The sequence below is a fragment of the Saccopteryx bilineata genome, chromosome 2, assembly GCF_036850765.1.
Source record: "Saccopteryx bilineata isolate mSacBil1 chromosome 2, mSacBil1_pri_phased_curated, whole genome shotgun sequence".
Classification (NCBI taxonomy): Eukaryota; Metazoa; Chordata; class Mammalia; order Chiroptera; family Emballonuridae; genus Saccopteryx; species Saccopteryx bilineata.
Genome location: NC_089491.1, coordinates 385,283,600 through 385,296,505, shown reverse-complemented (window position 1 = coordinate 385,296,505; position 12,906 = coordinate 385,283,600). Strand labels below are relative to the sequence as shown.

The following is a 12,906-nucleotide window of genomic DNA, read 5'->3' as shown; positions in this document are numbered from 1 at the left end:
CACTAAAGAATCTTTTTGGAGTATCTCTTCAAGTCCTTTTTTCATGAGGTATCTTTCTGCTTTCCTTTGTTCCTGGACACTTTAAAGGACATGCACTGTTTTGCCATTTCCTCAAGTACCAAATCAGCTATCAATCAACTACAAATATTTTATCTGTTGTATAGTCTATTTTATTCAAGAAATTTATTTTAAAATACACTTTTTTAAAATTTTAATTTTATTTATTTTTTACAGAGACACAGAGTAAGTCAGAGAGAGGGATAGACAGGGACAGACAGACAGGAATAGAGAGAGATGAGAAGCATCAATCATTAGTTTTTCATTGCGCGCGTTGCAACACCTTAGTTGTTCATTGATTGCTTTCTCAAATGTGCCTTGACCACAGTCCTTCAGCAGACTGAGTAACCCCCTACTGGAGCCAGGGACCTTGGGTCCAAGCTGGTGAGCTTTTGCTCAAACCAGATGAGCCCACGCTCAAGCTGGCGACCTCAGGGTTTCGAACCTGGGCCCTCTGCATCCCAGTCTGACACTCTATCTACTGCGCCACCGCCTGGTCAAGCTAAAATACACTTTTAACAACTTTTTTTTTTTTGTATTTTTCTGAAGCTGGAAACGGGGAGAGACAGTCAGACAGACTCCCGCATGCGCCCGACCGGGATCCACCCGGCACGCCCACTAGGGGGCGACGCTCTGCCCACCAGGGGGCGATGCTCTGCCCATCCTGGGCATCACTCTGCCGCGACCAGAGCCACTCCAGCGCCTGGGGCAGAGGCCAAGGAGCCATCCCCAGCGCCCGGGCCATCTTTGCTCCAATGGAGCCTTGGCTGTGGGAGGGGAAGAGAGAGACAGAGAGGAAGGAGGGGGTGGGGGAGGGAGAAGCAAATGGGCGCTTCTCCTATGTGCCCTGGCCGGGAATCGAACCCGGGTCCCCCGCACGCCAGGCCGACGCTCTACCGCTGAGCCAACCAGCCAGGGCCTTAACAACTATTTTAAATGTGTATTTTTAATAGTCAGACATAACAATATCAGAAAAATAAAGCTAATAATCTTTATTTAATTTATTTTTAATGAAACATTGATGGGTGTAAACCTGCAGCTTCTGACTGAGGTTTTTTCTGCCGCTAGGGGGCTAGGTTTTCCTCAGCTGTTAAAACTAGAAACAAGTCCAAGTTTTTTCAGTTTTGGCAAACCCTGCAGACCCTCCTCAGTGTTCAGCTTTTTTATTTTATTTTTTATTTAATTGATTTTAGAAACTGATAAAGAGGGGAGAGAGAGAGAGAAACATGGATTTGTTGTTCCACTTATTTATGCATTCATTGTTGATTCTTGTATGTGCCCTGACTGGGGGTGGAACCTGCAACCTTGGCGAATTGGGACAATGCTCCAGCCAACTGAGCTACCCAGCCAGAGCTTTGTTTGTTTGTTTCATTTAATTTATTTCTTAGGATATTTATGGTTTCAAATATTCTGGCAAACCAAACTCAAATCCAAAACATTTAAATTATACATTTGAATATCTCCAAGGATAAAGTATAAGAACCTGTTTACCTAACATATGTTAGAAGTGACAACAGCTTGAATTTTACATGGCCATCTTAGTAACACCTGTATTTGAATTAGAATTTTGTCTGTTGTTTCAAGTTTTTTCTTTCATGTGCAAAATTTAATGCCTTAAATTACACATTGATTTAATAAAATTTTCCATATACATTTATGAATTTCTGACATTTTAAATATCAATAGTCAATAATAGAGAAATAGGGAAACATTTCAATGCATTTTTACAATCCTTGGGCTAATTTACTTTCAGAGATTATGGAATGAGATTATTTAGTAATTTTACTAGCACACTGGCAATTTGAAAAATGTGGACATAAAAAGAGAAAGTTTCACCTTATAATAAAGACACTAAAAGCCCTGGCCGGTTGGCTCAGCGGTAGAGCGTCGGCCTAGCGTGCAGAGGACCCGGGTTCGATTCCCGGCCAGGGCACACAGGAGAAGCGTCCATTTGCTTCTCCACCCCTCCGCCGCGCTTTCCTCTCTGTCTCTCTCTTCCCCTCCCGCAGCCAAGGCTCCATTGGAGCAAAGATGGCCCGGGCGCTGGGCATGGCTCTGTGGCCTCTGCCTCAGGCACTAGAGTGGCTCTGGTCGCAATATGGCGACGCCCAGGATGGGCAGAGCATCGCCCCCTGGTGGGCAGAGCGTCGTCCCTGGTGGGCGTGCCGGGTGGATCCCGGTCGGGCGCATGCGGGAGTCTGTCTGACTGTCTCTCCCCGTTTCCAGCTTCAGAAAAATGAAAAAATGAAAAGAAAAAAAAAAAAAAAGACACTAAAATATTCAAATAGAGTTCTAGTAAAGTCAAAATGTTACATTTTAGGAAGAAGGAAAGACTTGGGAAGTATTGTGGGATATTAAAGGCATATGCTTTGGAGTTTGATTTCTGCATCTGTCATTACCAGCTTTGTGACTTTGGGGGGATCATTATCTCTGAGCTTTAATTTCCTTATTTTGGGGAAGTAATGTTAATACCTCATTCAGTTGTTATTTGGATGAAAGGAGGCACCACATGCACCTAGTACTGCGCCTGGAACATGGTAGGTGCTCAGTAAAGGTCATCCTCTGTTTAATCCAAAGCTGTGAAGTAAGAACTGATTCTCATTCATTCTGAAGAGTCTCTCTCTGGAAAAGAGGAGACTCAACCTATTATTAAGACTGCTTCTGTAAATATAACTCTTCCAGTATAAAGAGTTCAACCTTTTCATGGTATCCTAGCTATAAAGAGAAAGTTTGGAAAATGTACTTTTTTACTTAAAATAATAGCAGTGTTAGCTATTTATTTACTGGCTGCTTACTCTATGCCAGTACTATTTTAAGTGCTTTATGCATATCAACTCATTCATTCCTCACAACAAACATGTTAGGCAGTTATTATTATTATCTCTATTCTAATATGCAGAAATTGAAACCCAAAGAGATGAACTTTGCTCAAGTTTATACAGCTATCAAATTTTTGAATCTGGGCTCCAAAGCCAGGCAGTTTGGCCTAGGATCCAAATTCCTAACCACTTGTCTAAATGCTTAAAACATTTTTTGCATAGATCTGGATGCACCATATAACGGTAGGAACGTCTACAGAGCATTTCATACTTATCCTTAAAAAGACATCCTCCTCCAAATGTTTACGATTAAAATAATTATTTTGGAATTCCAAATATGTTCTGATATTTTCAACAAAAAGAAATTACTTTTAGTAAGAAAGGTAGCAAATGTTTAGGTGCTAAAGAAATCCTTTATAAAATTAGACAGGATACTTGTAAGTGATTTTTTAAATTAATTTATATTATCATGTTTTCTGCAAACAAGAGCACCTAACTGGACTAAATATATTTTATTGCACCCACAGAGGAAAGGTATTTTCCAGAGGAAAAGGAGAATACCGTGCACGCTGCCGAAGTTTATGTCGACTGATGGTTTTTCTGTTCTGACTTTGTTCCAGCTGTGTTACAGTGCTGCTCACCGTCTACCCACATGGACACCCTGAGCAACTGTGTCAACCCCACTGCCTCCACCTATGCACACTGCAACTACTTCCAGGTAAGACCTTGCCACAGCACACATGCTCCATGCGTCAGGTGCAGCGGTATTGACCTTGCAGAGTTTCAAAGTGTAATTTTATCTACATGGATAGCCAGAGGTAAACTGTGGATTATGGCCTCAGTTTTCTCAACTCTAAAAAAAAAGAGAGTTGATATCGATGGTGTCTGAGGATTCTTCTAGGCCTGCACTGTCCAAGATAGTAGGTACTAACCGCATATGATTCTTTACATTAAAATTAAATAAAATTTATTCCTCAGTCACACTATCCACATTTCAAGTGCTCAGTACTCAAAAAGGCTAGTGGCTACCAAGCCGTATAGCACAGATGGAGAACGTTGCCATCATTGCAGAAAGTTAGTTGGAACAGGGCTATTCTAGGCTCTTCCATGGTAAAATGAATACTAGATAAACTCTAAAAGTATGTAAGTCACCAAATGACAGATTCTTCCAAGGTGTTGTAGATGATTACTTTTTTAAGAAGAAAAGAAATATTATGTAAAAAATGAACAATTTAAGTGGTGTTTCCCTTGGGCCTCCATGTTGTAAACACTGTATTTCAATGGTTTTATTTATTATGAAACAATTGTTTTAGATTGCTATTTCTAGGATGAGATTAAATTCTGTGCTTTATGCTGTAATTACTTAAAGATTGGAATTATGTGTTTTCCTTTGATATCTTGTAGCCAAGATAACTTCTATTATTAAGACAGTATCTTACTAGTGGCATTCTAGTACTTAAGAACATTCCTTTTTTTTTTTTTTAGTAAGTCTGCATTGGGAGTCAAATTGTAATCAGATTGTTCTTTGCCAAGTATGGATGTTTTATTTAATCATAACTTTTCTGTATTTTAGGTTTATAATCTGAGATAATCAACAAAGTTTCTACTCTGTGCAAAGTACAAGGTATAAGAGAATACATGTTGGCCCTGGCCGGTTGGCTCAGTGGATAGAGAGCATGGGCCTGGCGTGCGAGTGTCCCAGGTTTGATCCCGGGTCAGGGCACACGTGAGAAGCAACCATCTGCTTCTCTTCCCCTTCTTCTTCCCCTTCTCTCTCTTTCCTCCTCTCGCAGCCAGTGGCTCAGTTATCTGAGCATCAGCCTCAGGTGTTGAGGATAGCTTGGTTGATTTGAGCATCAGCCTCAGATGGGGGTTGCTGGGTGGATCTTGGTCAAGGTGCATGCAGGAATCTGTCTATCTCCCCTCTTCACACTTAAAAAAAAAAGAGAGAGAGAGAAAGAGACTACATCCTAAAGATCAATCTGAAAGTGACAGCTATTTTTTAATCTACATTTTATTATTAAAAATAATCTCAGGAACCAAAGGATAGTTGATATTTCATTCATTTTTTTCGCAGATCATTTGGAACAGTACCTTCCCCTGAAACTTTAGAAGATTGGTCTTAAAATGACAGCTTTTAAAATCTATTGTTTTATTATTATTATTATTATTAATTTTATTTTTAGCAAGACAGAGACAGAGACAGGAAGAGAGAGAGATGAGAAGCATCAACTTGTAGTTGTGGCACTCTTAGTTGTTCATTGATTGTTTCTCATATGTGCCTTGACCAGACGGAATCCAGTGAACCCTTGCTCAAGCCAGCGACCTTGGGCTCAAGCCAGTGACTATGGGGTCATGTCTATGATCCCACACTTAAGCTGGCAACCCCACGCTCAAACTGGTGAGCTGTGTTCAAGCCGGGTGAGCCTGTGCTCAAGCCGGCAATCTCGGGGTTTCGAACCTGGGTCCTTAGCATCCCAGGTCGACACTCTACCCATCGTGCCACAACCTGGTCAGGCTCTCTTGTTTTATTATTAAAAAGAAACAATTGTGAACCAATGTCACCGCAATGAATTTAATTAAAAAATCGCTCAGACTTCTGTATGGAGAATAGAGAATAAAGAGCGGAACCAGTGGGCCTGATTAGAGCCCTACAGTAATCCAGAGGAGACATTGTGGTGGCTTGAACCCAGGGAGTGACAATGATGGTTAGCTGGATTCTACTTAGGTTCTGAGAACAGAATCCACAGATTTGTTGATAAACTGGATTTGAAGAGAGAAAGAATGAAGGAAAGCATTTAAAAGATTTGAGTAGAGCTGCCGTTAACCGAGAAAAGGAAGCCAGAGAAACAGTTCTAGTTTCCCAGAACCCAGTGAATTGCTCAGTACATAGTAGACACCCAGCTATTATTTGTGAATTAAATTTAACTGAATAAATTCCCCAAGTGAAGCAGTAAAACAAACAAACAATCTTAGGAATCAAAGGCCATTCGATACTCCATCCATTCTTTCTCAGATCATTTGGAACAGTCCCTTTCCCTGAATCTGTAGACGCATGGGTGACTTGTAGGCATCCTGTGTTTGAAATTTCCTTACTGCTTTCTCAAAACAGTATATGATAGATACAAGTGAGGTGTTTGTCTGTTGACCTTTATGGAAGAACTTGGTATATAGACATTTTATCAGCAAATTAGGTATGTATTTGAGTACTATATCTTTTTGATTTTGTAAACTTTAACCCTGAGATATATTGGTCCATTCCAGTATTAAACTTAGAATAATAGTTGACATGTACTAGTTGCTAAGTAAATGTTAACAAGAGAATTGAAGCTACCATTGCTAAAAAGTTGATTGGCGTTCAAGTGTTTTTAGTAAGCTTTAAGTTCAATCTACTTATGTTTAGCATTTATCAGCCTATATGTTTCTTTCCTCCTTAGTCTTATATTTGATTTTCTATCCAAACAGTCCTATTTTCTCTTTTCCCAGAATCCTCCAATGCAATCCTCCTATCCAGTTGAATTTCTGCCTTCTAATTGGCCTTGCAGTACCACTGATGAAAATAAAAAGACAGAAGTAAACCTAGAGGCTGTTTTTCGGATCTTAGATGAATTGCATTCCTCCCCTAAACTGGAGATGGTAAAGGTGGAGCCTGTCGAGAATCAGTGCCCAACATCTCAGTCTAACAGAGGCCAACACATCCTGGCTAATTCAGGCGGCAGCCATGTGTCCTCCACAAGTCAGGCCAGCCAGCTGGAGCCCCTTACTCCTGTAGGTTCAGATATTACATCTTTTGTGGTCGGAACAGAACAAGCAATGACTTGCTCTCTGCCACAGTCCCCTGAGTACATGTATACCATCCACACAGCTCAGCCTGTTGAAAATACGCCAATGCAGGAATCTACAGCCATTCAACAAGCTCATGTCAAACCGAAGGAGCAGCTGAGTCATAACCCATCTCCATCTTCAGTAGTATTTGTGCAGGAAGGGCTACCGTTCAGCCCACACCAGGTAAGGTGAAAAGAAAAAATGGTAATACAGCCTGAAGTACCTAGTTTTCTTGCTGTTCTAGTGGACAGTTTATTCAGATTTTATTTGAGTTTAGTACCAATTCACTGCGCTCTCTAAGAAGGATCACACCCCAGTGGTTATGCACAAAAGATTCAGAAAGAAGTATGTCCACCCTCAGGCATCCTCTCACTGTGTTGTGGTCTGAATTCAACTTCTAGAGAGGCAGTCTGTTGGAGCGTTGTGGTATAGGCTTATTTTCATGTTAAAAGCATACCTTGAGTTTTGCTTCCTACCGTAATTTAGATGGACGAGTTGTGCTTGGCTGATTAAAGTTCACTAAGAAGGGATGGTGTATCTGACATATGACATCAGGGCTTCCTAGCCATTTGTAGCATGGAAATGAGATGGTTGGGGGTCTTTTTATACGTTCTTACCACATTATTGAATTCTAATTGACTTGTGAATATACTGTGTTTGAATTTCCTTACTAATTATCTGCATTCCTAAAGCAGAACTCAGACTCTAGTTTGAGGCACTTCCTGAAGGTAGAGGCTTTTCTTTTATTGCTGCCAGTATTTGACCAGAAAATGAATAAACTTTTGTTATAAATAAAAGTATATACAAAATAAAATCACTGTTTAAGAATGAATAAGTATTTTTTTCCTTAATAACTTAGTAATTTTTTTCTTGATTTTAGTCTGATGTATACATTTTTTCATTTTGGATTTTTTTTCTTTAATGGGACTGAAAAATCTTTATTGTTAGAGATTCCCAAGATAACTTTTAAGCATTTTTGTGTTTGTGTGTGTGTGTGAGAGAGAGAGAGAGAGAGAGATACACAGACAGAAAAGGGAGAGAGATAAATATCGTAGTTGCATCACTTTAGTTATTCATTGTTTGCTTCTCATATATGCCTTGACCAGGGGGTTCTAGCCAACCCCGTGACCCCTTGCTCAATCCTGTGACCGTGAGCTTCAAGCCAGTGACCTTTGGGCTCAAGCCAGCAACCTTTGGGCTCAAGCCAGCGGCCATGAGATCATGTCAGTGATCCCACGCTCAAACCGGTGATCCCATTCTCAGGCCGGTGACCTCAGGGTTTCAAACCTGGGACTTCTGTGTCCCCGGTTGACGTTCCATGCTACCACTGGTCAGGCTAGGCAGTTTTTTTTTTAATGTATTCTTTTTTAGTTCTAATTTTAGATTCAAATATCTTAAGGTTTCTATCAACTGATTGTCCTTTTTGAGCCCAGTACTGAAACCCAGTATATTAGGAGTTAAAATAATATAAATTCAGTAAACCAAATATAGGCCCTTTATGTTTCAAATATACCCATAGAAAGAACACAAAATTTGTCTTTGTTCCTGCATAGTCACATCCAGAATATTTTATTTTGTACCTTAAAATTGCAGTCACATAGTTACTTTTCTTTAAAATAATATATTTGAACATCATAGCTTTTGAAAGCTATGATTTTAACTTCTAGCTTTATTTCATTGTATAGTTTTATTTAAAATAAATTTAGGAAGAAATAGAGTATTCTCAGAAGTTGATCACCTTGACACAGGGATTTGACATTCCAAAGAAAACTTAGGAACTCCAAGAAGGAAGCTCATATCTCATAATCAGGGCAGAGGGCCTCTTTAAGACAAGGAACATAAAATTAGTGGAATAAAGTGACCACAGCCCCACTGACATCATCCCACAGGAGTCTGCCCCTGGCCGTTCAGTCTGACTGACCAACAGGGAAGAAACCTGATAGAAGGGTGGCTCAAGTGGAAGAAGACCGTGATCTCAATCATAAATTTTGTGTGTGTGAATTTGAAAAAGATCAAGTTTCGTGGTAAATCTTCCTCTGAGTATAAGTAAATATTTTAGCTCCACATACATTGTAGTGGTTTGTTTATGGGGAAATATACATCTTACTACTGAATGTTCAGATTAAGTCAACAAAATCAAAGGTAGTATCATTCCTAAGGATGCTTACAAGCCCGTTTATGGATTATGTTTCTATAATAGAACCCCTCTGATAAAATACCTTAACTTTTAGTGTGTATTTGGGGGGAAATTCAGAATAACAAGTGGGTTTAACATTTTAGGTGGATGCCAGTATAAAAGGCCAGACCAATCCACCTGAGAATATTTTGCCCTCAGAACAGATGGGATTCCTTATTTCAGAGATGGGGCCTGCTAGCAAGCTTAGCAAAGACACCAGTTTATCCACTCCAGCCAGATACAGAGAACGAAGAAGCAGCTCACAGCAAGGAAAGTCCCCTGGTAAGATTATTGTGCTATAGAACGTTAAAACTTGAACCATGGTGTATAACTAACATATGAATGACAATTTTTCTGAATCTTCATTAATTATTAACTGTTATATTTATCGCATTGCTATTTGACATAACTATAATTTAACTCTATTTTTTCTTAATTGTACTTGAAAATTATGTAAAAGTTTTTTTCCTGATATTTCATGTAAGCATTTGAGCTTTTGGCCCTGGCCGGTTGGCTCAGCGGTAGAGCGTCGGCCTGGAGTGCGGGGACCCGGGTTCGATTCCTGGCCAGGGCACATAGGAGAGGCGCCCATTTGCTTCTCCACCCCCCCCTTCCTCTCTGTCTCTCTCTTCCCCTCCCACAGCCAAGGCTCCATTGGAGCAAAGATGGCCCGGGCACTGGGGATGGCTCCTTGGCCTCTGCCCCAGGCGCTGGAGTGGCTCTGGTCACGGCAGAGCGACGCCCCGGAGGGGCAGAGCATCGCCCCCTGGTGGGCGTGCCGGGTGGATCCCGGTCGGGCGCATGTGGGAGTCTGTCTGACTGTCTCTCCCCGTTTCCAGCTTCAGAAAAATACAAAAAAAAAAAAAAAAAAAAAAAGAATTTGAGCTTTTGAAAGGGTAGAACAGATTAAGTAAAAGCAAAGGAATTTGAGTTATTTAACTTGGAGAAGGCAAGGGGGAAGGGTGACTTAATAACTGCTTCAGATGCCAAAGACTTTGTAATTATAGATGTACTTGTTTTCTTATTAACGGACTATAGGACAAGAGGGAATGTGCTTAAACTGTGGCAGAAAACAAGTAGATGAACATTAAAGACATTACCCTGAACATATTATAAAGATACTGTATATATGGCTCTATCAATAGGATTGTTTCTCTTGTGGTTTGTAAGAACCCAAAATTTGTGATTGTTTTAGGCACATACAGTTGGTTTTACTCCTTCTAGGGAAATTGAACAAAATAATTTTTTAAAGAAAATAGTGACATCAAATAAAATGTTTTTGTTATGAGGTCCAAAAATAAGTCATCAAAGTCTCCAGTGGACAGACAACTTTAATATTCTCAAATTATATGTATGTCAGACGCATGCAATTCAGATAGAATTAGTCAGGTCAAACAATTTCATAATCTATAAAAATTTGAAAAATGTTGAGAAGTTCCGTGAGAATTTTTCTAGAAAGTTAACAGTGATTGATCAAGATGTTGCTCAGACTCAGGTGCTTTCTGCAAAACCTTCAAGACTAAAAACTGTCTTGATCACTCATTTATTAAACTCAGCTTGCACACTTTTATTTGAGTATATAATCAGTCCTCTGATCAAAGATGAAAACTTCTCTCCACTGAAAATGCTTGAAACAATGACCATTCACTTTTAAGATATTTTAGAAAAGGACAGGAACTAATATTACTGGATACCTGTTATGCCATACAAAAAAAGTTTATGAAAGTAGTATTGTTACTATTTTGAAGATCAGGAAATTTGGGCTTGGAGAGGTTAAGTAACTTGTTTAAGGTTACATATTAATTAATGTAACTAATATTCTACTCACAATCACTCTGTTGATTGTGTCCTTTGATGCACAAAAGTTTTTAAAGTTTTTTTTTAAATTCTGTTTCTATTTTTGCTTTTGCTTTTGGTGTTGAATCTAAAAAATCATTGCCAGGTTCTATGTCGTGAAGTTTTCCACTATGTCTACTTTTCTTCATAGTTTTAGGTCTTAGCATAACAAGTGGAACAACAAAATGATGTTTCTCTCTCTAAAAATAAGTAAATTTTCTTAAAAATTAAAAAAGATTTGAGCCCCTCAGAGAAATCAGTACTCATAAATGCAAATTAAATCAACCAAAACTGGTGGGGTTTTTTTTGCCAATCTAATTGGCAAAACTGAAACTACTGCTAATATCCAAGTTTGACAAAGGTGTTGGGGGAGGGGAGGAACTCCTGTGTACTGTAATTGGAATGTCGATTTGTAGGGCCTTCTGGAGGACCATTTGGCATTATCTGTAAATAACGAAAATGTTCATGTGCTTTGACTAAGAAACTCTACTCCTAGGACTCTCTCCTATAGAGTTTACTATAGTGTTTGATAACAGCAAAAATTTGGAAAAAGCATAAGTGCCTGTTAATAGGGAACTAGATAAATTATGAAAAACTCATGTAATAAAACACTGGGCAACCATTTAAGAAAATGAAGTAGCCTGACCAGGTGGTGGTGCAGTGGATAGAGCGTCAGACTGGGATGCGGAGGACCCAGGTTCAAGACCCCGAGGTCGCCAGCTTGAGCGTGAGCTCATCTGGTTTGAGCAAAAGTTCACCACCTTGGACTCAAGGTCGCTGGCTCCAGCAAGGAGTTACTAGGTCTGCTGAAGGCCCATAGTCAAGGCACATATGAGAAAGCAATCAATGAACAACTAAAGTGTCACAGTGTACAACGAAAAACTGATGATTGGGGGGAGAGAAGATGGCAGCGGAGTAGGCGGATGCACAGACACCCAGCTCTCAACACCAAACTGGAATACAAATCAATTTAGAAAAAATCAGCATGAAAAACCAACACTGAACTGCAAAAACAGCTCTCAAAAACCAAGGAGCAAAGAGGAAGCCACAATAATCCTGGTAAGGAGTGCCTGAATCTCCTCTGCTTACAGGAAGGGAAGGAGGGGGGTGAGGCTGAGAGCCCAGAGAGGATTTCACAGAGGAAAAAGAGCAGAAACTACTGCTCACAGCCACTTACCTGGCGACCAGGGAGCAAGGTGGGTTGAAAAGACCAGCTTATCTCCCAAGTGGAAAAGACAGGGAGAGGGACAGACTGTGAGGGGCTAAGGTATGCAAGAAACAAAATAAAAAAGCTGACTCATTCGTGCTGGAGGCGGCCATAGCTGGGGGAGGGACTGAACCTTTCACAAAACAGAGCTGAAGTGCTTCCGGATCAGAGATCTCCGGACATCTATCCAGCTCCAATCAGCACAACAAGACACAGCTGAAAACAAGAAGTGGGGAGGAGGGGCAGTAACTCAGGTCTCCATGGAGATCTGAGATACACCTCCCCCTACTGAAGCTGAGAGAAAAAACCCTGCCCCCAGTGAGATTAGTTGGAGGAAGAGACCTTCAGCGTCTCAGGTTACACCCACAGCATTCCTGGATACAGTTTCAAGGAAGCCCCCTGCTGAGATCAGTTAACAAGACTATCACCTGTTAAGAAAACAAACAAATCAAGACTTCAAAGCTGCCCAAATCCGAAAGTGGATTACAAATAATAGCTGATACCAACCCACGAAGACCTAAAAATAACACAACTGAAAACTGGAGGCAGACAACACCAAGCCTAGACTCAATCAACTCTACAAATAAAAAAAAAGAAGAAGAAGATGAGAAAACAAAGGAGTGCAATCCAAATGAAACCACAAGAGACACTTTCGAGAGATGAACTGAGTGATATGGAAATAATCAAACTTCCAGATGCGGAGTTCAAAATAATGATTGTAAGGATGCTTAGGGATCTTAGAACAACAATGGAGGGGGAGTTTGAAAACCTAAATAAAGAAATAGCAAGTATAAAAAAGAATCAGTTGGAGACGACAAATACAATATCAGAAATAAAGACCACAATGGAAGGAATTAAAAACAGGATAGATAGAGCAGAGGATCGAATCAGCGAGTTAGAAGACAACTGGAATGAAGGCATGAAAGCAGAGAAGAAAAGAGAAAAAAGACTCAAAAAGTCAGAGGAAACTCTTAGAGAGCTCTGTG

The 12,906-nt window shown here is 40.1% G+C and overlaps 1 protein-coding gene across 1 annotated transcript in view; it reads left to right on the top strand.

The window, feature by feature from the left end:
* Positions 1 to 12,906, top strand: part of HSF5 (heat shock transcription factor 5) — a 52,125-nt gene that overhangs the window by 17,915 nt on the left and 21,304 nt on the right. Inside the window, exons 3-5 of the mRNA XM_066255521.1 lie at positions 3,497 to 3,594; positions 6,363 to 6,884; positions 8,982 to 9,159. Of these exons, the coding sequence (XP_066111618.1) occupies positions 3,497 to 3,594; positions 6,363 to 6,884; positions 8,982 to 9,159 (798 nt within the window). The remainder of the gene's footprint in view (positions 1 to 3,496; positions 3,595 to 6,362; positions 6,885 to 8,981; positions 9,160 to 12,906) is intronic.